At 38.9% G+C, this 27400-nt stretch overlaps 1 protein-coding gene across 1 annotated transcript; it reads right to left on the bottom strand.

Annotated features, from left to right (window-relative positions):
• Positions 1-19904: 19904 nt before the first annotated feature.
• LOC116600759 (NADH dehydrogenase [ubiquinone] 1 beta subcomplex subunit 1-like) lies at positions 19905-20108 on the bottom strand. The gene is given in 1 exon segment (XM_032361053.1): positions 19905-20108. A coding segment is annotated over 1 exon segment (171 nt). The 3' UTR covers positions 19905-19937.
• Positions 20109-27400: the final 7292 nt, after the last annotated feature.

A 27400-nucleotide genomic window follows, 5' to 3' on the forward strand; every position in this document is an offset into this window, starting at 1 on the left:
GAACCTGAGCAGATTACTTAGCCCAGCCCCTGGCAAGGGCAGCACAGTTCTGCCTCCAGCAAAGACACTTGAGAATCACTACAACAGGCCCCTCTCCCAGAAGATCAGCAAGAAATCCAGCCAAGACCAAACTCACTTACCAAGGAGAACAGTGGAACTCCAGAGGAGTGGAAAGCAAAGTATGGAATTGATGGCTTTCTCCCCATGATTCTTTAGTCTTATAAAGTTAATTAAACTTTTTTTAATTTTTTTTCTTATTCTAATTTTTTAACTTTTACTCCTTCCTCTTTTAACGTTTTCTAACTAGTTTATCTTAACAATACATTTCTTTAAAAAAATCTTTTTGAACCTTTATTATTATAGTCATATTTTATCCTTCATTGTATCTAACTTTATCTTTTGTATACACATAGGGTTTTTTATTCTAGAAAACTTTGGATACAACTTCCTCTCATAGATCAAAATAAACCTTAAATCTAGCACAGGGTTTGTTCTAGTCCCCAGCCTGAGCAAATTCTCTCCACTTTCTTTTTCTTTCTTTTCCCAACTAACTTATCAACTCCTTTTTTAGAATTTTTTTAAATTTTTCATATGTATAGTCATATTCCATCCCTTCATCATGTTTACCCTTGTGTGTGTGTGTGTGTGTGTGTGTGTGTGTGTGTGTGTGTGTTTCTTTCTTTAAAATTTTGGGAGGTAGTTTTTTCTGAGACCAAAATACTCCCAAAATCAAGTGGGTGGCTCTGTTCTAGTCACCAGTCTAAAGTATATGTTTTTTCTTTTTCTTTCTTTTTTTTTTAATTTTTTGAACTATTTTTTACCCCCTCTCTTCTCCCCACAATTTGAGGTCTCTTCCAATTTGGTTAATGCACATTTTTCTGGGGTCTTTGCCACCGTTTAGTATTTTATTCTCCCATTCATATACTCTTATCTGGATAAAATGTCAAGGTGGAAAAACTCACCACAAAAAAAAAGAACAAGAGGCAGTACCAAAGGCTAGGGACCTAATCAATACGGACGTTGGTAGACCCGTCTATATTGATTAGATCTAGAGTTCAGAATGATGTTTTGCAAGGTGCTAGCTGGGTTCGAAAAAGGCATGGAAGATATTAGAGAAACCCTGTCTGGAGAAATAAAAGCCCTTTCTGGAGAAATAAAAGAACTAATATCTAACCAAACTAAAATTTAAAAAGCCATTAATGCAGTACAATAAAAAACAGAGGCTCTTACTGCTAGGATAAATGAGGCAGAAGAGAGGATTAGTGATATATAAGACCAAATGATGGAGAATAAAGAAGCTGAGGAAAAGAGAAACAACTACTGGACCATGAGGGGAGAATTCAAGAGATAAATGATATCATAAGATGAAACAATATTAGAATAATTGGGATTCCAGAAGAAGAAGAAAGGGGGGGGGGGGCAGAAGACATATTGGAGCAATCATTGCAGAGAATTTTCCTAATATGGCAAAGGGAACAAGCATCAAAATCCAAGAGGCACAGAGAACCCACTGAAAATCAATAAAAATAGGTCCACACCCTGTCATCTAATAGTAAAACTTAAAAGTCTTACTGACAAAGAGAAATCCTGAAAGCAGCCCGGGACAAGAAGTCTGTAACATACAATGGTAAAAATATTAGATTGGCAGCAGACTTATCCACAGAGACCTGGCAGGCCAGAAAGAATTGGCATGATATATTCAGAGCACTAAATGAGAAAAACATGCAGCCAAGAATACTATATCCAGCTAGGCTATCATTGAAAATAGGAGAGATAAAAAGCTTCCAGGACAAACAAAAACTAAGAGTTTGTAAACACCAAACCAGCTCTATAGGAAATATTGAAAGGGGTCCTCTAAACAAAGAGAGAGCCAGAAGTAGTAGACAGAAAGGAACAGAGACAATATACAGTAACACTCACCTTATAGGCAATACAATGGCACTAAATTCATATCTCTCAATAGTTACCCTGAATGTAAATGGGCTAAATGCCCATGTCAAAAGACACAGGGTATCAGGATGGATAAAAAAACAAAACCCATCAATATACTGTCTATAAGAAACTTATTTTAGAACCAAAGACACCTCCAGATTTAAAGTGCGGGGGTGAAAACAATTTACCATGCTAATGGACATCAAAAGAAAGCTGGGGTGGCAATCCTTATATCAGATCAATTCAATTTTAAGCCAAAGACTATAATAAGAGATGAGGAAGGACTCTATATCATACCTAAAGGGTCTGTCCAACAAAAAGATCTAACAATTCTAAACATCTATGCCCCTATCATGGGAGCAGCCAACTACATAAACTAATTAAAAACAAAATAAAAAAAACACATCGACAATAATACAATAATAGTAGGAGACTTTAACACCCCCCTCACTGAAATGGACAGATCATCCAAGCAAAAGATTAACAAGGAAATAAAGGCCTTAAATAACACACTGGACCAAATGGACCTCACAGATATATTCAAAACATTCAATCCCAAAGCAGCAGAATACACAGTCTTCTCTAGTACACATGGAACATTCTCCAGAATAGATCACATCCTGGGTCACAAATCAGATCTCAACCAGTACCAAAAGGTTGGGATCATTCCTTGCATATTTTCAGACCACAATGCTCTGAAGCTAGAACTCAACCACAAGAGGATATTTGGAAAGAACCCAAATGCCTGGAGACTAAAGAATGAATAGGTCAACCAGGAAATTAAAGAAGAATTGAAAAAATTCATGGAAACAAATGATAATGAAAACACAATGGTTCAAAATCTGTGGGAAACAGCAAAGGCAGTCCTGAAAGGAAAATATATAGTGATACAAGCCTTTCTCAAGAAACAAGAAAGGTCTCAAATACACAACCCAACCTTACTCCTAAAGGAGCTGGAGAAAGAACAACAAAGAAAGCCTAAACCCAGCAGGAGAAGAGAAATAATAAAGATCAGAACAGAAATCAATGAAATAGAAACCAAAAGAACAGTAGAACAGATCAACGAAACTAGGAGTTCGTTCTTTGAAAGAATTAATAAGATTGATAAACCCCTGGCCAGACTTATCAAAAAGAAAAGAGAAAGGACCCAAATAAATAAAATCATGAATGAAAGAAGAGAGATCACAACCAACACCAAAGAAATACAAACAATTATAAGAACATATTATAAACAACTATACGTCAGCAAATTTGACAATTTGGAAGAAATGGATGCATTCCTAGAGACATATAAACTACCACAACAGAGCCAGATGAAATAGAAAACGTGAACAGACCCATAACCAGTAAGGAGGTTGAAGCAGTCATCAAAAATCTTCCAACAAACAACCCAGGGCCAGATGGCTCCCCAGGGGAATTCTACGAACACTTAAAGAAGAATTAATTCCTATTCTTCTGAAACTGTTCCAAAAAATAGAAATGGAAGGAAATTTCTGAACTCATTTTATGAGGCCAGCATTACCTTGATCCCAAAACAAGACAAAGACCCCATCAAAAAAGAGAACTACAGACCAATATCCTTGATGAATACAGATGTGAAAATTCTCACCAAAATACTAACCAATAGGATCCAACAGTACATTAAAAGAATTATTCACCACGACGAAGTGGGATTTATTCCAGGGCTGCAAGATTGGTTCAACATCCGCAAATCAATCAATGTGATACAACACATTAATAAAAGAAAGAACAAGAACCATATGATACTCTCAATAGATGCTGAAAGCACTTGACAAAGTACAGCATCCTTTCCTGATCAAAACTCTTCAAAGTGTAGGGATAGAGGGTACATACCTCAATATTATCAAAGCCATTTATGAAAAACCCACCGCAAATATCATTCTCAATGGAGAAAAACTGAGAGCTTTTCCACTAAGGTCAGGAACACGGCAGGGATGTCCATTATCACCACCACTATTCAACATAGTACTAGAAGTCCTAGCCTCAGCAATCAGACAACAAAAAGAAATTAAAGGCATCCAAATTGGCAAAGAAGAAGTCAAACTATCACTCTTTGCAGATGATATGATACATTATGTGGAAAACCCAAAAGACTCCACTCCAAATCTGCTAGAACTCATACAAGAATTCAGTAAAGTGTCAGGACATAAAATCAATGCACAGAAATCAGATGCATTTCTATACACCAACAACAATACAGAAGAAAGAGAAATTAAGGGGTTGATCCCATTTATAATTGCACCCCAAACCATAAGATACCTAGGAATAAACCTAACCAAAGAGGCACAGAATCTATACTCAGAAAACTATAAAGTACTCATGAAAGAAATGGAGGAAGACACAAAGAAATGGAAAAATGTTCCAAGCTCATGGATTGGAAGAACAAATATTGTGAAAATGTCTATGCTACCTAAAGTAATCTACACATTTGATGCAATCCCTATCAAAATCCTATCCTTTTTTTTTTTCAAAGAAATGGAACAAATAATCCTAAAATTTACATGGAACCAGAAAAGACCATGATTAGCCAGAGGAATGTTGAAAAAGAAAGCCAAAGTTGGTGGCATCACAATTCCAGACTTCACGCTCTATTACAAAACTGTCATCATCAAGACAGTATGGTACTGGCACACAAACAGACACATAGATCAGTGGAACAGAATTGAGAGCCCAGAAACAGACTCTCAACTCTATGGTCAACTAATCTTTGACAAAGCAGGAAAAAATGTCCAATGGAGAAAAGACAGTCTCTTCAACAAATGGTGTTGGGAAAACTGGACAGCCACATGCAGAAAAATGAAACTGGACCATTTCCTTACACCACACACAAAAATAGACTCCAAATGGATGAAAGACCTCAATGTGAGAAAGAAATCCATCAAAATCCTTGAGGAGAACACAGGCAGCAACCTCTTTGACCTCAATTGCAGCAACTTCTTCCTAGGAACATCACCAAAGGTAAGGGAAGCAAGGGGAAAAATGAACTATTGGGACTTCATCAAGATCAAAAACTTCTGCACAGCAAAGGAAACAGTCAACAAAATCAAAAGACAACTGACAGAATGGGAGAAGATACTTGAAAATGACATATCTGATAAAGGGCTAGTATCCAAAATCTATAAAGAACTTATCAAACTCAACACCCAAGGAACAAGTAATCCAATCAAGAAATAGGCAGAGGACATGGACATTTCTGCAAAGAAGACATCCAGATGGCCAAAAGACACATGAAAAAGTGCTCCACATCACTCAGCATCAGGGAACTACAAACCAAAATCACAATGAGATACCACCTCACACCAGTCAGAATGGCTGAAATTAACAAGTCAGGAATTGACAGATGTTGGCAAGGATGCTGAGAAAGGGGAATCTCCTATACTGTTAGTGGGAATGCAAGCTGGTACAGCCACTCTGGAAAACAGCATGGAGGTTCCTCAAAAAGTTGAAAATAGAGCTACCCTACAACCCAGCAATCATACTACTGGGTATTTACCCTAAAGATACAAATGTAGTGATTCAAAAAGTCACATGTACCTGAATGCTTATAGCAGCAATGTCCACCATAGCCAAACTATGGAAAGAACCTAGATGTCCATCAACAGATGAATGGATAGAGAAGATGTGGTATATATACATGTGTGTGTATACACACACACACACACACATACACACACACACATATACACAATGGAATACTATGTAGTCATCAAAATAAATCTTGCCATTTGCCATGACATGGATGGAACTAGAGGGTATTATGCTGAGCAAAATAAGTCAATCAGAGAAAGACAATTATCATATGATCTCCCTGATATGAGGAAGTTGAGAGGCAAAGTGGGGGGTTTGGGGGGTAGAGAAGGAATAAATGAAACAAGATGGGATCAGGAGGGAGACATACCATAAGAGACTTAATCTCACAAAACTGAGGGTTGCCAGAGGGAGGTGGGTAGGGAAAGGGTGGTTGGGTTATGGACATTGGGGAAGGTATGTGCTATGGTGAGTGCTGTGAAGTGTATAAACCTGGCGATGACAAACCTATACCCACTGGGCTAATAATACATTATATGTTAATAAAAATTAAAAATTTAAAAAAAAAGAATAAGTTCTAGGGAAATCAGCACTGATTTGGTAACTGGAGCTATGTGTGAGCTTTTTCAGAGACAGCGTTCACATGACCCTGCTGGAAAAAGAAGGTTAAAAAAAAAAACAACTAATTTTCTCTATATACACAAATTACCAACTTGGCAAGACAGTAAACTTGGTGAGTTAGTTGTATTTTCTTTGAAATGTTATGCTTTTAATTATGCTTTTAATTTCCAATAAACCTAATTGCCTAGGCTACCAAATGGCCCATGTGATAAATTACATATATGTTATTCTGAGTCTACCCAAGTGTTAATAGTGGCTGTGGCAGAGAGTATTGGGAATTCCCTGCAATCTTTCTCTTCTTCTTCTTCCTTAGTAATAGGAACTCTGTTGTTTAGCTTGGCACACTGGTGCCCAAATTACTATTTCAGTCCCAATAGAACTTTATTATTAGAGTTCTACTCAGATTTTCTATTTCTTCTAGAGCTAGTTTCAGTAGTTTGTGTCTTTCCAGGAACTTTTCCAATTCATTCTAGGCTATCTAATTTGTTGGATACAATTGTCCACAGAATTTCCAGTACTTTTTATTTATGTTAGGTCTGTAGTAATGTCCTCTCTTTTATTTCTGATTTTAGTAATCTGAGTCTTCTTTTTTTCTCAGTCTAGCTAAAGAATTGTTAATTTTGTAGGTCTTCTAAAAAAAACAAAGTTTTGGTTTGGTGATTGTCTATATTATTTTTCTATTCTATTTTTCTATTTTTTATTTTTCTATTCTATTTTTCTATTTTATATTATTTTTCTATTCTATATTATTTCCATTTTAATTCTTATTATTTCCCTCCTTCTGATTGCTTTGGGTTTAATTTGCTCTTCTTTTTCTAGTTTCATAAGATAAAAGGATAAGCAACAGATTTGTTATCATTCCTGTTTGAAAATGTAGGCATTTACAACTATAAATTTCCCTTTGAACACTGCTTTACTTGAGTCATATAAGTTTTAGAATACTGTTTTCATTTTCACTCATCTCAAAGTATTTTCTAATTTCACCAGTGATTTCTTATTTATGTTTTTTAATTTCCACATATTTGTGAATTCCACAAGTTCTTCTGTTATTGGATTTAATTTCATTCCGTTATAGTTGAAGATGATACTTTGTATGATGTCAATCCTTTAAAATTTATTGAGATGTGTTTTACGGCCTAATATATGTTCTATCCTAGAGAATGGTGCATGTGCACTTGAGAAGAATGTGTATTCTGTTGTTGCTGGACAGAGTGTTCTATAGATGTCTATTAGGCCTAGTTGGTTTATAGTGTTGTTAAAGTCTTTTACTTTTTTTTCTGACCTTAAGTCTTCTATTTTCTTGTTGATCTTCTGTCTAGTTGTTTTATTCACTATTGAAAGTAAGGTGTTGATGTCTCCAGCTATTATTGTTGAATTGTCTGTTTTCCCCCTTCAATTCTGTCAGTTTTTCATTCATTTAAATTTTTGGCCCTGTTATGAGGTGAATACATATTTATAATCACTACATATTGAGGGATTGATTCTTTGATCTTTAGGAAATGTCCTTCCTCGTTTCTAGTAACAATTTTTATCTTAAAGCCCATTTTGTTTGAGACTAGTTAGCCATTGTAGCTTTCTTTTGGTTACTCTTTGCATGGTATATCTTTTCCCATCCTTTTGCTTTAAACCTATTTGAGTCTTTGAATCTAAATTGTCTCTTGTAAATACAACATAGTTGGATCTTTTTTTAAACTATTCTGCTAATCTCTGCCTTTGATAGAGTGTTTAAACCATTTACATTTAATAAAATTATTAGTAAGATAGAATTTGTGTCTGTCATTTTACCATTGCTTTCTGATTTGTCTCATGTATTTTTATTTTTCCTATTGCTTTATCTTGTGCTAAATGTTTTTACTGTACCATTTTTATTCCCTTGTACTTTTAAAAATATATATCTATTTATATAATAAATATAATAATATAATATTATTATATAATATAATAATATTTATATATTATATATTTATATAATAAATATTATATATAATATTATATAGAATATATAATATTATATATTATATATTTATATAATAAATATTATATATATATTTGTTGTTCTATTCGTGATTGCCTTGGAGACTACAATCAACATCTAAACATCTAATAATCTAGTTTGTACTAGTACAACTTAATTTCAATAGTATATAGAAACTTTTCTCCAATATAAGTTCATTCCTTCCCTCCTCCTTTGTGCTATTATTGACATACAAAGTACTTTGTTATACATTATATGCCCAATGACATATTTATAAATATTGCTTTATGCAATTGTCTTTTAAATCAGATGGGAAAAGAAAAGGATTTCAAACAAAAGTTACATTTATAGTCTTTTTTAAATATATTTTTAAATATTTATTTACTTATTTATTTGAGAGAGAGAGACAGTGAGAGAGAGCATGAGCGAGAAGGTCAGAGGGAGAAACAGACTCCCTGTGGAGCTGGGAGCCTGAGGTGGGACTCAACAAGACTCCAGGATCATGACCTGAGCTGAAGGCAGTCTTAACCAACTGAGCCACCCAGGAGCACCCATTTATAATCTTTTATATTTAGCTTTGTGTTGCCTTTACCAGTGATCTTTATTTCTTCATGTAGGAAAAGGGAAATGTAAATAGGGTAAGTTAAAATGCCACAAAGTCATTGTTCTTACCATGATTCACTAACTTTTCTTGGATAAATGTTTCCTGGATTACTGCAAGTCTTTGATTTATATCCAGCATTCCAAAAAAGATTTTAGCAATTTTTGCCTATGTTCTCATTACATTTATGGAGGAATGGATTTTTGGAAATCTTTATTTTGCCATTCCCACTAATGTCACTCTAATGCCTAGCTCAAAGTTCTGTATTCCATATCTTTTCTAGTAAATATTGTGATTTAAATCACAACATTTAGTGTGACTAAACTTTGGCCAATGAGTTATAAAAGGTATTGTGTGGCAACTTCTGAGGAAACCAACTTAAAAGACAGCTGTTGCTGGGGCGCCTGGGTGGCTCAGTGGGTTAAAGCCTCTGCCTTCAACTCAGGTCATGATCCCAGGGTCCTGGGATAGAACCCCGCAACAGGCTCTCTGCTCCGTGGGTAGTCTGCTTCCTCCTCTCTCTGCCAGCCTCTCTGCCTACTTGTGATCTCTGTTTGTCAAATAAATAAACAAAATCTTTAAAAAAAAAAAAAAAAAGACAGCTGCCGGGGCACCTGGGTGGTTGAGCCTTTGGCTCTTGGTTTTGGCTCAGGTTGTGATCTCAGGGTCCTGGAATCAAGCTCTGCATTGGGCTCCACACTCAACACAGAAGTCTACTGAAGCTTCTGTCTTCCTGTCACTCTGCCTCTCCTTGCTGCTCTCTTCCTGATAAATAAATCTGGGGGGGGTGGGGGTGGAGAGCTGTGCTGTGCCCTTTGTTCCCTTCCTATTCCCTTATCCATATTCCCTGGAGTATGAATATTAGGTTTAGAGCTCTGGCACCTATCTTGGTCCGTGAGAATGAGGACCATACCCTAAGAATGGTGCAGTGGAGAGCTGTAAATAGATGCCTCGTGATGATTTTGGAGCCACCATACAAGCTCTCGACAGCCTGTTTCCAGATATATTAAGTAAATATTTTTCTGTCTATTACTTTTAATATTTTCCTCCTAATAATTGCAGCTGAAATTAATTCTGACCCAGATGGTACCTACCATTTGATTGTAGGAATATTAGTTGCTTTTACTTTTTAAAATATTTTACTTATTAGCATTTATTATCTTATGTGAGAAAAAAGCTATTTACATGTAAATAAATGTATAGTGATATTAATGTATGTACTAAAACATACATATATGAATGTAATACATAAATGTAGATATAAAAATGCATATATATCACATTTGTGTGTGTATATCATGTATATACATATGGACATACACATATATATGTTTCCATCTTTTTATGTTTTAGAGGGTTGAAAACTGTCTTCTTTTACATGGTCGTCTATCAGAATGATGCATTTCCAAAATAATTGGGACACAATCATGACTAGTCAATCAAGTAAATCAAGAATTCAATCCTAAGACTTTTTTTCAGTTGCAAGGTGGGGGTTAGGTGAGGATGAGTTAGAGGTGGAGGAGGAGATTACAGTGTGTGGGAGATGTGGGTGGATGGAGACTGCAAAAAGATATGCTGGTAAAACAAGGAGCACTGACACACATCAGCACAGCAAAGTCTGAAACAGCCTCCTCTTCCCCCACTCCTATTTTTAGAGGGAGACCGTCCATTAGGATCTAAAGACTCTAATGTTATTTCAGTGTTCATAAAATCTTTACAATAGTGTTTTTCCTGCCTTCTCTGACTACTACATAATTAAAACTAGGTAAGCCAGTTCTCCACCCAGAACCATTACAGAGGAGGCAGCCTGGAGTTACCTTGAAAAAACGTATATATGATTTAAGCTTAGGTGACTGCCATACTTACCTCTGGGTAAAATATAAGAGAAAATGGTTGAGATGAAATGAGAAACAAAAAATCAGAATAAGCACTTCTTTCTTCTCTTGTGAAAATAAGAATTTAAGCCTCTCTCTGGAAATTTCTATGTGATAATAGAATGGCTGAGTCTTCCATGTTCTCTTTTCCTGTATTACTTTTTTTTTTTTTTTAAAGATTTTATTTATTTATTTTACAGAGCGAAATCACAAGTAGATGGAGAGGCAGGCAGAGAGAGAGAGAGAGAGAGGGAAGCAGACTCCCTGCTGAGCAGAGAGCCCGATGCGGGGCTCGATCCCAGGACCCTGAGATCATGACCTGAGCCGAAGGCAGCGGCTTAACCCACTGAGCCACCCAGGCGCCCCTCCTGTATTACTTTTAATTGGCTATATACATACATAAATCTTAAAAATAAAATTATATTAAAGAGTTCAGAATCACCACTCCTTGCTTTCCAATCCTACTATCTAGAACCAACTGCATTCAATACTTTTGTTTACTCTTCATTAGTTGCCTTATTAGTTGCCTATTTCTAAACAATGTGTTTATTACGTTAATATTTATCAAATTTAGACACCATTTATAGCTTTCTGAATCAGTTAGTTTCAAGTTAGAAAAATAAAACCCTCATCAGATTACTTAGTAAAGAAAACGTGATGCAGCTATAAAGGGATTGGAATTGTTATTCCCAATTTGGGGTGATTCCACCCCCCAGGAAACATTTGGCAATGTTCTAACAAAGTCTGGAGACATTATCGTCACAGCTGGGTAGAGGCTATTGGTATCTAGTGGGCAGAGTCAGTCCATGGATGCTGCTAATTATCTTAAAACACACAGGGCAGCCCCTGAAACAAAGAATCATCCAGCGCACAGTATCAATAGTGTTCAAGTTGACAAGAAAACTTAGACTGAAAGAACTGGAAAGAACTGGGGGAAGGGGAGGCAACACTAGGATCCGCAACTGCAGAAAGCCACAGTGACTTCCAGAGCCAGTGGGTCAGTGTGAGAAGGCAATGCTAACGAAGGCCATCACAGGAAGCAATAAACCCAGTAGGATGGCCTGGTACTACCAGGAAATGTTCAGAGGAAACTGAGGACATAGAGGAGAAGGAGCTACTACCAGAGATGTTGCCCAAAGCAGAGAGAATGGGGAAGAGAAATATCCTGGCTTCTCCTCGTCTCTTACCCTCCAATCCCCTGGCACTGCCATTGGCTGAACTTAGCCGGAAGCCAGTCATCCAGGTCTGGGAAGCATAGCCCTTGCAATAGGAGCCCAAGAGGAGAAGGCAGTGTATGAACTAGAAAGCAAATTACCAGCTGGTCAATACCAGCACACCTTTCCATTATGGAAGATGGGGATCAAACTCTATTTGATAGCTACTTCCCTCACTACTCTACTTTCTCTAAACGCATTAGAAAATTTATCCATTTTCTTTTTTTCTCTTTAGTGATCTCCTCATAATCTTCTTTCCTTATATATATTCTTTGAATATATTCACAAGTTTCCCTAGCTTTTCCTTTTAAAGAAATTTTACCTCTTCTTACACTGTCTGTTGGTATTTGTTAATTACACTATTTTCCCTAGTGAGACAGGCACACAATAAATAATCAATCCCTTTCATCAGACCTGTCTCAGAATCAGTGGTAGTCCCAGGATGCTTGTGCCAGTCTACAGATGAGAAGCCATGGACTTAGTAAAGCAAATCCAAATGTCTTGCCTGTATTACTGTAGTAGTAGTTGACCTTGCTGGTGTCCTGCCCTGATCCCTTGTACTGTGCTGGTGCCTCAACCTCAGCTATTGTAGTGTTGGGGCTAATGGCTTCAATATGCCCTTCCCTGGAGAACTATTCTTGGTCAATGAGAGCCACCTTACTGAGAAATGCCTGGGAGGCTATATCTCATCTCCATGCATCGTGCAGCCAGTGACTGATACAGGGATACAAAAGCCAAGCCCCCTTGCCTCAAAGAGGACAACTCTGTGGTGTCATTCACACTCCAAAACTCTTCAGGGGGTCAGGTTTAAGTTAGACTTCAACTGAAATCTCATCTTTGTTTAGCCACTTCCCCTGCTCTATCTTGCTTCCCTTATCTTCTTCCAAGTGTCTCCTGAAAGCAGAATTTCAGTGTGTCTCTTAAATAAGCATTCAGCCTCAATCGCTGTTTCTAGAAACCCAATCAAAGATGGTGGTGAACATCAGACATTTTTTGGCTTCTCAGCATGCATTCTCCCTTCCTAACGGCACAAGAGTTTCCTTTGGGAAATGATCTCCCACACCTTTTGAACAGTCTTGATGGGACCAAATCTGGGTATGTGCTCTGCTGTCATGGAAGCTAAAGGAGCTTGTGAAGTTCCTTTCCATTAAATCCCTCCTCTCACTGCTTTGGTATAGCAGGCCCAGGCATGTGACCTAAATTCAGCCAACTTGACATTCTGTCCTGGCATTATGAATCTTAAGTGAGTAATACAAAGATAGAATGGTTCTTTGAGGTTCATTTATTCCATTACAGACTTCTGCTAGCCTGCTTCTCCTTCTCAACCTTTCTGGGCCTTTTAGCGTCAAAAGCCTTGGTTCCTGCCCATTTTCAAGCTACTTGGCTAGGCTTTTGTGAGTGCTCCAAATCCTTCCAGTGATGTCCCTCTTATGTAAAGTCTCTCACCCAGGCTCTCTTGCTTATTACCAAAAGAATGATAAGTAATGTGATTCTTACTGTCCTTCATCTAAGCACAGAGTGAAAATGGATCTGGGACAGAACCACTGATTCAGAAGAGGGCAGACACAGGGCTTCTGAGCTTGGTGAGTAACAGCCTACCTGGACAACTCTCCTGGCTTCAAGAAAGAAGAAGGCGTAAACAAAGCATTTCTCAACTGGGTAAATTATACTTCGATCCTGTGTGAAATGCTGAATTAGCCTCTTGTCTTAGTAAGCCATTGTCTAGGTTTCAAGATCCAAATAAACACATACCTTAATCTGAAACCTCCCCTCTGTTGACATTTTTCTTTTTCTTATATGTTTATGCATTTTTTTTCCATTTCTTTTCTTATATGTTCATACAACAATCCTGAAAATAGAGGAATTCAATGGTATGGAAACAGCTGTACTCCTTAACAAAAATATCTTCTGGATGAAAAGTTTTTCTTATGAATGGAATTTTCCCCCAAAATTGTTCGAGTTTTGGATTATAGGAAGGAAATGAGCTCAACAGAAAAACCAAAATAGACACACATGATTCCAGAGGAATCTGAAGACAACCTTCTGGTCTGAGTTACCAGGCAACTGTCTCTCCAAGGATGCTGCCATTTTGAGGTTATAGAATAATCAGGTACTTGAATTTCTGACTCAAGATATCTTGGGACCATAATAAATTTATCTTCATGATTTTAAAAAAGTATAAGCAGAAACCTCTCTCCCTCTTGGCACACATGTTCCATTGCTTGACTGTTTGTATGTTTGTTTGTTTGTTTGTTTGTTTCACAGTTTCTTTGCTGTGTGCCTTCAGAATTGTGTGCCAATAGACTTTCATCTGTTTGGGATGGTTTTGTTGGATCCTGGTGAGAGTAGGGATGAATGGAAGACTACTCAAGATACTGATTTCTACTTGCTTCAGATTCTGATCTTACAGTCAGTAACATGTTTTATCCATAAGAAACAAAAGAAAAAATTGCACGTAAACATCACCTAAAACAACAGTCCTTGGAAACTCAGCTTTATGCCTAGAAACAGGGTCCCCGCACATAAGGAAACAAGCTATTGTTGGATAAAGAGCTAGACAGACACAGGAACATGGAAGAGTGTTTTTATCAATATTTGAAAATAATCCTTCCAGTGGTACAATTGTCTGTTCAAGGACTTGTGTATAAAATCTCAGAATTGAGTTTTAGAAAAAATTCAATACTAATTTTCCATTTTCTTTTTGTCTGTACTATGATATGCTACTTTTTACTCATTTTCTTATTACTATAAGCCTAATTTGTGCAAGGTTTTCTGCTAGATATGAGTCTACCCCAGCAGCAAAGTCCATAGTCCTAGCCTTAAAGGTGCACCCTTTCTAGAGATGGAAAGCGACATGTCAACAACTCTTGACCTCCCTGATATAGGAATGAAATAGTAGGATCTACTGTCTGTGCCATTACAATGGTCTATTACCTAAGGCCTTTTAGAGTTATGAAATATATTATTTATAGTGTGAGCCTATTGTTTTCTCTCGGTTCTTGGTTGTGAACAGTGGAAACTAACTAAACAGAAAAAGAATGTAGGAGAGGGTGTCAGGGAATCAAGTCTGCATGGCTAGGCATGGCAAAGGTGCAGTCTCAGGGCCTCTGGCGGTGGGGGTGGGAGGACTAAGCATCAGGAACCCAGGTGGAGGCCATATGTAGAAGAGTGTAGTCAGTAAACATTGCTGTCTGCAAGGAATGACCTTCAAACCATCTCCACCTCCAGGTGTTACTTACTCCAAATTTGAAATTCAGGAGAGAGTACCTAGATGACCTAGAATGTTCAGGCCCTCTGCCTGTACTGGGCCTGATGGGGGAGGGGAAGTTGGGCCCTTTGGGAAGCTGCCACTATTTTCTACCCATACCACATATGGGGAATTCCTTCAAACAATGATTAATGAATAGGAAAGAATTGATTCTAGAAACAAACAAACAAAAAAAAACCCAAGTGTCCACTACATGTATTATTTACCATTGAATCTCAAAATCTAGGTACAATCTAGCCATAATGAGCACAATTCTTCGTTATTAGGGGAGAAAGTATCAATGGAAGACTAGAGGTAAAATCACCTACCTCAAATCTTTAATTTTATAGTTAAGGAAACTTGCGCCTTAGGCGACTGTGAACTTCTACTGTTATACTGTTATCCAGCTAGTTTTCTGGTTCTCAGGTCTTTGGACGTGGACTAGAACTATACCTCTGGCTTTTCTGGATCTTCAGCTTACAGACAGCATATCACAGTACTTTTCAGCCTCCAAAGTCATGTGAACCAATTCCTTATAACAAATTTCTAACTTCAGATATAGATATTGATTCTGTGTTTCTAACTTCAGATATCTATTTATCTGTCTATAGATACTGATTCTGTGTTTCTAGAAAACCCTAATACAGCATCCTTGTTTGGCCTCCCCCCCTTCCCTGTCCTGCTTCATTCATTTTCTAAATGGTCTTCCCTGGAAACATTTCCTTAATAAATCACTTCTACATGAATACACATCTCAAAGTCTGCTCTAGGGCACCTGACCTTCTAGGATAATTCCCCAAATCCCCCCTTTTTTAATGTCCTGGCCCCTCCCATAGGATGCCACACATCTCCCAATGATCTACTAACTGCAGGGTTAATGCTTGATCCAGTAGGGGTCCTCCTGGACCCTGTTCCTGGGCTATGACCAGCATTTGCTCTGCATAATCATTGCCTGGGCCAGGGCAGTAGTTAAGTATTTTGAATATTTACTCTGAGCCTATTTAAGTGTTAGGGTTATATAACATAAAAACTAACCAGAGTGTCTGCTGCATTCATAAACCCTCTTAGTTTTCAGATAAACTTAATATATAGGGGAGGTCCTCCTGGGTCATGTTTGAGCCACATGAGCCTGCCATTCTGGCTGTGATTGATTAAATCATGGTTAAATCCAAGCTGGGCTAAGCAGGTTCTCTCCCCTAGAAACTTGAAACTTGAACTGAGGGACAGAGGGTGGGTATTTGTAGGGGTGGAGTCCCATCATGGCATCATCCCCTTAAGGGGAAGTTCCATGAATACCTATTCTTGTCCCATCCAGGGCTTGAATGTTGAACTCTTCCAGGAGTAGCTTTCCAATACACCACCATTTTTGCTTACATTTGCTAGAGTAGCTTTTGATTTAAAAAAGTAACTGGAAAATTCTTACCAAATAGCTTATATTACCATCTGGAACAAGCGCAGATGTGTGTTTGTCTTGTGTGTCACCTTCAGCACTTAGCATAGTGCAGCATGGGTTAGGTACTAACCTCATACATATTTGCTGCCTCCATATACAGGTCTCTATTTATTTTATTATTATTTCTGTAGGAAAGAGAAGAGCACTTTATGTACATGTAAATATACAGGAAAATGGAAAATTTGGGAAGTAGAAAATTTCACCAGATCAGATGAGTACGTGTGAGGAGCCGTGGGGCTCAGCTGGTTAAGCGTTGGCCATCAGCTCAGGTCACAATTTCAGAGTCCTGGGACTGAGCCAGGCGTTGGGCTCTCTGCTGAGTGAGGAGCCTGCTTCTCCCTCTCCCTCTGCTACCCTCCCTGCTTGTTCTCTTTCTCTCAAATGAATAAATAAAATCTTTAAAAAATAAGAAAATAAAAATTTAAAAATTAAAGGGTGCCTGGGTGGCTCAGCTGGTTAAGTGACTATCTTCAGCTCAGGTCATGATCCCAGACCCCTGGGACCGAGTCCCGCATCAGGCTCCCCGTTCAACAGGGAGTCTGCTTCTCCCTCTGACCTTCCCCCTCTAATGCTCTCTCTCTCTCTCTCTCTCTCTCTCTCTCTCAAATAAAGAAATAAATACATTTTTTAATAAATTTTTTAAAAATTTTAAAAACAAATTTAAATGCCTCCTGCTTGTGTTCATACTTTTTCTTCATCAAGTTTTCCTCCAACTAATTAGCCTATCTCATGGCCTACCTTTGTTTCTTAAATGTAACATAGTTTAAACACTGATTAGTGTTAAAAAGCTTTAAAGTTAAAAATCTGAACTTGAATTTAGGAGGTCTCTGAAATCTCTGTCACCTTGGTGAACATGTACTCACTGCTACCAAAGTAAACCATTTGGGCAGCATCTCTGATTTCCCCAAGTCACTATTCAGTGTTACTCCATTTGTTTTCTTCCTTTGTTCACTCTATAGTCTATACCTCCCACTACCCCATTTTGATCTCTTACGTCAAAAATTGTAGCAACTGCAGTTTAGGAACTTAGAGAAAATGACTGTGCTCAAGATACAGTCTTTTTCACTCTGCTAACATGAACTAGTCTTTGAAGTAAAGAGAAGTCTATGTTGTTGCTACTTACATCTGGAGAGAGAAAACCAGAAGTTTCACCTCCAGAAATCAGGTTGTCATCATCATTGCCAGAGAATCAGGCCAGCAAGAGGGTGTTCTCGGGCACAAAACAACTGGTTTTGCTCCTGGTGGCTTCTGCTGAGTCATCAGTAACAGTCAGACAACATGTAGGTGCCAACAGCAGCAGTCAAAACGGGCAAAAACACACGGTGGGGAAAAGTTGAGTTCTACTTCCTGCTTCTCAGCAGACCCAGTCTGTCGTTATTTTGAAGTTATATGAAAGTTCCAGCAAACAGATCTTTAAAAGATTTGCAGGTTTTGTTGCTTAACTAGGAAGTCTGAGCAAGCCAGAGGCTTAGGAATGGAGCACATGGACCCAGAGAAAATGATTTTTGTGTGTATGGGGCAAGAAAATGAACTTGAACCCATAGGAACTATGAAATATTTTCATTTTCTGTCATTTGATAAAGGTCTGTGACAAAGTTGTCACAGGAACTTAACAGAAAAGTCTATGAAAGATACCTTAACATCTGAGGGTGTGACATCTAATAAGAAAGAGGCCTTCTCATCACAATTCCAAAGCATTACTTCATTTTGCCCTAGGGTGACTCAAGTGTATCCATCAAAGCAGAGAAACTGTCTGAACATGGGGAGCACACCCACTAAACTGCTGTTTATTAACTTTGGGCCCTTGAAAACAAAGCCAAGTCCTCACCTTGAATATAGGAAAGCAGAAGATAGCAGGCTCTGGTTCAGGTCTCTCGGTTCCATCTTTGCAATAGTGAGACATGGCACCATTTACAGAGGGTCTAAATGCGCCAGGCATTCTGCAAGACCATCATACCCATTGTGTCGCAAAGTCTCCTGGGCAACTTAGTAAGGCACGCGTTGCCTCCACTCTCTGTTTTACCAAAGAGGAAACTAAGTCTCAGAGAGGCTAAGTGACTGTCCATGACCACCCAGTGGGTGGAAAGCCAAGATTAGAATAGAGCTTTCTTTGTCTGTCCCCAAAGCCCAGGTTCTTTTGCTACAAGGAAATGCCTGGGAAAACTGAGAGTTGTTTGCTGCCCCTCTGCGCGGCAGAAAGATGTTCATAGCCTGTCCCTCACCTTCCTTAAGACTTAGTAGCATTTCCTTGCTAAGTATGGTCTCCAGATCAGCATATCAGCCCAGTATCTTCTGGAAGCATCTTACACATGCTGAAACTCGGGCTCCACCCCAGACCTACTAAGCCAGAATCCACTCTCTAAAGTTGGAAGAGAACAGATCACCTTCCTGGTACCTTCATTACAGGCCTTTAATAACAGACTAATTATTCTGTGGCAGAGAGCAACTCCGAGAAACAGCTTCTATGCCTTTCATCAAACCTTTTGCAGTGTGTTCCTTTCACTGAAAAAGGGATGTCACTTCTACTGACCCCTTGCCAGAGCAGAAATCTCCATCAAACAAGAACAGGAAAGAAGCAAGGGGAAGTGTTTCATCAGGTTTTGCTGATAAGGCTGTTGGCAGCTGCATTTCCTGGCACCTGAAGAGTACAAGGTAATGCTAAATATTAACACCTAAGAAGATTAGTGGGGATTGCAGGAGGAGAGTCTCACTGGGTTAAAGGTCATTTGCTTACAAATCTCAGGACAAAGGAGACTCAAACAGTCCTTGGGGAGGAGCCTCCTAGTTAAAGTAACAAGACAGGAGGCCAGGAGGAAGGTCTGTGTTTCTAGAGCCTCTTGTGGGGTCTGAGTTCTGTTTCTCCAGTATGGGTGGTAACCAGTTATGGTGACTACGCTTAAAGGGACTTCTCTTCTATAGGGGAGGGTGGACCTAAGTGAAATAAGTCAGACAGAGAAAGACAAGTACAGTGCGATTTCACATACATGTAGAATCTGAAAAACAAAGCAAATGAACAAATGAATGGGAAGGGCTTCTTGAGGTTCCAGGGTTTGGACAAAATAAAGGGTTACTAGGCAGAGGAAATTAGGGAGACAAGAAAAGAGCAAGTAAACTTGAAGTAGAGTGAAGAGGTTGGTAAATAAAAGAAAGTAAATCAAGATGGAAGAGAGAGAAGAAATTCTTCACTATTAGAACCATACAACAATATCTATTTTTTTGCTGATTTTTTTTTTCTTTTTTTTTTTTTCAGATCGAAATACCATTGGCTCCAACTTCTGGATCTTTGGAAACCTAAAACCCTCCCAAAGGTGTCTTCAGGTTACCAGGAGCTCATTTTTCCCTGGGTCCATCAGGTTTACAGTTTGCACATCTGTTCTTTTTTTTTTTTTTTTTTTTTTTTTTTTAATGAATGAGTTTTTATTTCTCTCCTCGTTTTTAAAATGTGAACATTCTGGAATTCAGTCACAGCCTTTACTTCCAGGTGACTCCTTCACTGCATCTCAATTCTCTCTTAAACAACACACTCTTGTTCCAGAGGCAGTTAGCTTTTCATCATTCTTTGTCTAGATAACATCCAAGGACAAAGCCCACAGGCACAAGTAAATGTAACTGGTGGTCACGAACAACCTGAATTATGTTCATTATGAGTGCTGTAGCCTTGGTGACAAACACGACCCCACTACCGCTCTGCACTTCTTTCTAATGCTCAGGTCCTTTCTATGAAACACCATGCAATGATTGTACCCAGCACAATACTCGACTTTATAGATGATGTTTAAATTCAATAAATGTTTTCATCTTCAAAAACAAACAAACAAACAACAACAACAAAACAGAAAGAAATCAGGCCAAGAAATATAGTTAGCAAGCCAAGGAGACAGGATTTGAATTCACATCCATCTGATTCACTGGCAGTCTGTTACATTGGTGGCCCTAGTGACCCATGCCTCCTGGTATTCATGCCTGTGTGTTCCCTTCCGCTTGAATCTGGACTGGGCCTGTGACTTGCTTTAGCCAAAAGAATGCAGGTAGAGTTCCAGGTCCAGGTTCCTGGGATCCCTGAGCTGCCACGCAAGAGGTCTGACTATGCCCCTGGAGAGAACCCGTGGAGAGGGAAAAGCTCTGACACCGCATGGAGAAGCTAGGCACCCAGCAGCCAGGGTTAAGGTAAAGCTCCAGTCATATGATCCCAATTAAACCGTTCCCAACGGCACTCACCCCCCACCCTGGACAGGGATCCTAGAGGAGCCATCAGACATGATGGACACTATGCCCCAGCAGACATCCTGTGGAACAGAGATGACAGGGCTTTGCTTTGTTCAAACTGCTGACCAATAGAACTGTGCAAAGTGATAAAAATGGTGGTTAAGTCCCTAAGTTTTGAGTAGTCTGTTATGTATCAATAGGTAACCAAGACACACCTCTGTCCTGTGGCTGAGGAGATGGAGACCGTGACAAATTTATGAAGTCCTTGAGCAAGAGAGAAAGATGGGCAGGGAAAGAGTGGGTACAAGACAATTGCCAGGGGTAGAAAGAAAAAAAGACAAAGGGCATAATTATGCAGACCTCTAAGTAGCGGAAACAAGAAGTAACAGAATCTTTAGGTCTTATACCTTTGCCAGGCAGTATTTCTGCCCCAGAGCAATCCCCACAGTAGAATTAATGCAAGGAAGATTAAAAGGCAAGACTCAGAACTGCCTATTTTCAACAACAAGGTAATAGATCAAAATGTTCATAAAAGCTTTCTCTGGGTAGTGGTATCACAAAAAAGCCTCATAAGTTAGTTTTTTGCTCTCTTCCAGTTCTTCCATATTTTCTACAATGATTGTTTTCCATTTAATTTTTTTCAAAGCCTTAATTATCAAAGAGATAAAAGTACATGGATTTTAATCCCCCCCCAAGTGCCATAGGAAAGCTCTTCACTATCCATCCTCCACTTCTTCTCCCCATCTTGCACCACACAGGTAATTCCTTTAATGATTTCTGTTCTAGTTCTTTGAGTGGTTAGGTCCACATCCTTACATAATGTGCTTATATTTCCATTACTTGGTTTATTAACCTGAGGCATCTATAGGTCCCCTATTACAAAAGTCTTATTATTTTACTGAACAAATGCACTGAATACCTACTATGTGCCAGTACCATTCAGATGCTGCCCTTTTATGGCACATATTCTAGTAAAGGGAGGTGGTTGATCTAAAGCAAAGAAATAATATCCAATAATAAAAAGTACTATGAAGAAAACCACATAAAGTATGGGGCAGTATGGTTGAGTATATTTTACAAAAATTGGCCACAATCTTCTAGAATCTTACCATTCACTTATCAAGAAGTAGAGTATATTTTCCTGACCTTTAAATCTCGGTGGATTGGTGACTTACACAATACGTCAGCAGAAACAATACTTGTGATTTCCAAGGCTAGGTCATAAAAGGTCATAAAATTTCTGATTTGCCAGAATACTCTCTTGAAACTTTCAGTTGCCATAGAAAAGAGTCCAGCTGCTCTGAAATTGCCATGCTGTGAGGAAGCTCAAACTAGCACACAGAATGGAACCACAGAGAGACGCCCTATAACCACAAGAAGATAGAGGGGTGACCAGTCAGTTCCCAAGTGTTCCAGCCCCCAGGCCCTCCCTTAAGCCTCTGACAGCTGATTCTTGAATGGTGAGAGGTCAGCCTTGCAAAAATCTGGAAGCAAAGTAGTCCAGGCAGAGGAAACAGGAAGTAAAAATGACCTGAGTGAAGAATGAGAGTCACTGGGGATGTCCGGCTAGCTTAGTCAGTGGAGCATGTGACTCTTGATCTCAGGGTTGTGAGTTCAAGTCCCATGCTGGGCATAGAGTTTACTTTAAAAAAATTAAAAATTAAAAGAGAGAGAGAACACAAGCAGGGTGAGAAGCAGAGGGAGAAACAGGCTTGCTGCTGAACAGGGAGCCCAACACAGGACTCGATCCCAGGACGCCGGGATCACGACCTGAGCCAGAGGCAGACAGTTAACCAACAGAGACACCCAGGCGCTTCTCCCTGTATGTATTTTATACCTCAATTTAAAAAATCAACTTCTCATGCTAGAAGAACAGAAAAGAGGTAGTGTTAATTTAGTTCAGCTTTTCTACCTCTTCCTCATCACCGATTATCTTTGCAATTTTATTTATTTATTTATTTATTTATTTATTTATTTTTAAAGATTTCATTTATTTATTTGACAAAGAGAGAAAGAGAGAAATCACAAGTAGGCGGGGAGGCAGGCAGAGAGAGAGGGGGAAGCAGGCTCTCTGCTGAGCAGAGATCCCGATGCGGGCCTCAATCCCAGGACACTGAAACCATAACCTGAGAGGAAGGCAGAGGCTTAACCCACTGAGCCACTCAGATGTCCCTAATTTTGCAATTTTAAATAATATACTTAAGCCTCTGGTTTTTGTTCCATAAACGTCTATCAATAGTTCTTCCTTCTATCAAGTAAGATGAACATATTGGGACTGCTATTCTTACTCCCCTTTGTTCTCCAACCCTTCTTTCTCCTCCCACTTGTTTTCAGCTCTCTTTTACATTTCTTAGATCAATAAAAGTTACATTCTCTTCTGTAACCATAATGAAGTCTTCTGGGTTTTAAGTTACTCCTAAATGTTGAAATCTAAGAAACAAAGTTTACATTATTGTGATGATATAAATATTGCTGCTGGCTGAGTCAAGTGGGATGGATACAAATTCACCCATCCCTGTTTCTTGACAACAGGGCCAATGTCATGCTCTCTTTATCACTTGAAGAGTATTCTTAGCATCTAAGTCAAATAAATACTCTTTTATTTATGAATTAGTTAGCTATTGCTGCATAACAAATCACTCCTAAACTTAGTCCTTTAAAACAATAATGATCCGATATTTCTTATAAGAGTATAGGTCAGTTAAGTGGTTCTGCTCATCTGACTGGACTTGGTCAATCTCTAATGGACTCACTGCCGTGGCTGCGTTTAGTTGCTGGATTAGGCTAGGAGCTGGCTGGTCTAGAATTGCCTTGGCTTTGATGACTTTAGTTTTCTTCTATGTATTTTTCATATCTTTCTAACAGGTTAACCTGGGTTTGTTTTCATGGTGGTGGCAGGGCTTCAAGAGAGAGAGCTAAAACATGTAGTAACTGTTCATGTTTCTTCTTGGATCATTTGCTACTGTACCACTATGAGCTAAGTCGAGTCCTATGGCAGAGTTGGGGTGTTGGTAGGGAGTGTACAGAAAAGGTGGATACAGGATAGTCATTATTAATAGGGCCATTAATGCAAGTCACTAAGTCTGCTACACTTAAACTATCCCTGCCTCAAAAGTATACCACATTTTCCTTTGCTTCATTTGTATAGTTATTTTCTAGTGTTTCGAGTTGGTTGGTTTTTTGCTATTGAAAAAAGAAACGTGCTTTTTTCACCACATGATTAATATTATTTAGCTTCTTATTCCTTTTCCCTATTGTTTGAAATTTATTTCATGCTTCTTAAAAACATTCTTGTGTTGGGGCGCCTGGGTGGCTCAGTGGGTTAAGCCTCCACCCTTGGCTCAGATCATGATCTCAGGGTCCTGGAATGGAGTCCCCCATCAGGCTCTCTGCTTGGCGGGGAGCCTGCTTCCCCTCTCTCTCTCTCTCTCTCTCTCTCTCTGCCCACCTGTGATAGATCTCTCTCTCTCTCTCTGTGTCAAATAAATAAATAAAAATCTTAAAAAAAAAAAATTCTGTGAAAGCCCACTGAGTTTTTGTCTAATGTGAACTGAATGTATTTAGGCTAGTTAAACAGTTGATATGCTAGAATACCTTTTTAAAGCACTCCTTGGGGAGTTCTACTGTGTCATACTTATCACATCTTCCTTCTGCAGAAAGGATACTTGAGAGACAAAATTTCTAAGCTCTTTCATGTCTGATAAGTTTGATGTCTTAATCTTGTTCCTTTATTGATTACCTGCTGTTTCTTATTCTCCTAGGAAACTTGTAGGTTCTCTTAATCCATGATATTCTAATGGTTCACTCTAGACTTGGGTCTTTTTAAAACACGTATTATACCATGCACTCAGAAGTTTCTTTCAAACTACAGACTGCTATAGAAAATGTTGTTCCATATTTCTTTAATAACTTCCTTCCTTTGGTTTCCAAATTCTCCCTTCACTGACCTCCTATTATTTAGAGATTAAACCTTGTAGAGTGGCTTTCTATGTTCACCATCTTTTCTGTTTTCCATTTCTTTGATTTTGCTCAAAGCAAAATCACCTATTAGGTGACTTCCTTTTCCCCCCAAGCTCTTTATTGATTTTTTTAAACTGCCATTATGTTTCTTTTCTTGTGCTCCTGTTTCCTCCCACCCACAGTATTCTGTTTTTGTTTTATAAATGTAATAGCTTCTCAAATCTCTTTGAAGTCCTCTAAGTTTTTTTTGTTTGGTTATGTATTTGATCATGCCTCCTTCTGTTCTCTGATTTATCTCCATGTCCTCTGCGGTTAATTTTTCCTTTGATTTGGTATTTCTTTTTCATAATTCAAACATTCTTAGTATTTTTGATAGTCCTTTGTTAACTGTACATACCTAAGATTAAAAGACTAGATAGATTTTTTTCAAGATAGTTTATACTGATATTCTCTGGTAGTGTATGTATTGGTCTCTTTCTTTTGGCCTCTCTCTCAACTGAGAGTTCTGTTTAGGCGGCCAGGGCTTATTTATGAGCAGACTTTTCTTTAGAATTAACAAAAAGGGAGTAAGTTTGAGGTTATAAGAGCCAAAGATCCCAGAAAGGGGAAGGCTTCATTCCTGGAGCCCTCCAAGCAGTTCATTTAGTTTCTTTAGAGAGTCTATGGTAGATTGTTAATAGTATGGTTCCCAGTGAATCACATCTCCCTGCGTCCATGCCCCTTTAACAACAGCTTTGTAGCAACCCATCAAAGGCGAAGTCTATTTCTCACATCTTAAATCTGGTCTGGCCTGTGACTTGCTTTGGCTAATGAAATGCAGGAGAAGTGACAATATGCAAGTTCTGGAGCCTTGGCCACAAGCGGCCTTACAGCTTCTTCCTTCCTTGTCTTAGAATGTTCCTACCACAATGTAAGAAAGACTGAGCTGGATGACTGAATGAGGACAGACCATGGGGAGAGGGGCTCAGATGAGTCAGAACTAAGGCCCCAGGCCATCTTAGATGCTCCAGACCCAAGGAAGCTGCCAGTTGACTGCAGCTGCATATGTGATTCTAGGTGAGAGGCCAGCCAACCCATAAAATTGTGCAAAATAAACAATTTTTCTATTTTCAGCCACTAAAATCTGGAGCAGTTTGTCATGCATTCGTGATAACTGATGCAGAGCTTTTTTAAAAAATTGTTTTTGTTTTGTCTGGATTGCCTGTGCTCTGCATGTGTGAGGTAGATGCAAAGTAGAGATCTAATTGGTTCAGTTATTCCAAAAACATAAAATCAACTAACCCTTGTTTTCTGTCCTTCTCATTCCTGCCTTCACACCAAACATCTCTAACCCTTGAATCTTTCTTTGTAAGGTAGAGATTGCTGGTCACCTGACCCAACAAACATTCTCCCCTCCCTACTTAGTAACACAACTCTGATTTTAACAATGTATTCGGCTAAGACAGTTTGTTCCTTTATTTTTAAAGATTATTTATTTGAGAAAGAAAGAGAAAGCATGAATGGAGGAAGGGGTAGCAGGAGAGGAAGACACAGACTTCCCGTTGAGTGGGGGGCTCATTCCCAGGACCCTAAGATCATGACCTGAACCGAAGTCAGATACTTAACTGACTGAGCCATCCAGGCACCCCAAGACAGTATATTTTTAAGCCTTGCAGCGAGGGCCTGCCACATGAAGAAGTTCTAAGCAATGAGATCTAAGTGGTAGAGTTCAGTGGGATTTCCAGACACACTGCTTAAATGGAATTAACCTTCTAAGAAGGGTCCCTTTTTGCTCTTCTGTTCTTCCTTCTGTGTGCTGCCTGGAATATAGACGTAATGGCTGGAGCTCTAGCTGCCACCTTGGCAACTCTAGCTACCACCTATGAGATGACTTTGAAGCTGAAAGCTATTCACAAATAGTACAGCTGGAGAGGAGACTGAGTCCCTGATGACAGAGTGGAGCTGCCCTTTCAGCTACGCACTGCCTAGTTCCAGAATTCTTTTTTTTTTTTTAAAGATTTTATTTATTTATTTGACAGCGAGAGATCACAAGTAGGCAGAGAGGCAGGCAGAGAGAGAGGAAGGGAAGGAAGCAGGCTCCCTGCCGAGCAGAGAGCCCGATGCAGGACTCGATCCCAGGACCCTGAGATCATGACCTGAGCCGAAGGCAGCGGCTTAACCCACTGAGCCACCCAGGCGCCCCCAGAATTCTTTTACATGAGACAAGAATAAGCTTCTCTCTTGTTTAAGGTACTGCTAATTACCCCACACACACACACCCTATTTTATATATCTGAATTTAATCTTAACTATAATAATTTGGCCTCTGCCTCTTACCCTGGGTTCCTTCTCCACTGCATCCATCACCCATATGTATCTTGGGGTGCTTCTATTTCTAGAAGTTCTATTGGACTTTAGAGTATCTTCCATGGCTCATCTTAGTATGTTCAATTTTTCTTCCATTTTTTTGAAAACATAAAATACAGTGATAATAATGGTTTAATGTCCTTATCTGCTAATTTTAACATTTGTGTCAGTTTATGTCTACTCCACTAACTGAAGTTTCCCTTTTTAGGATTTCCTACAACTAATTCTGAAAGGTCTGCATTGCCTTGGGTTGGGTTCCCCTAGAAGCAGACACTGATACAAGGATTTGAGTTGGGGGTGATGCCAGACTGGGAGGGGACTAGGAAAGGGAGAGAGGGCAGGAAAGGGAACTCAGTACAGAATGTGATAATAAGCAGGTCACTGCCATAGGCATCTGGGACCTAATTCCACTGGGGACCTGG

This window comes from Mustela erminea, chromosome 1 (genome assembly GCF_009829155.1).
Source record: "Mustela erminea isolate mMusErm1 chromosome 1, mMusErm1.Pri, whole genome shotgun sequence".
Taxonomy (NCBI): Eukaryota; Metazoa; Chordata; class Mammalia; order Carnivora; family Mustelidae; genus Mustela; species Mustela erminea.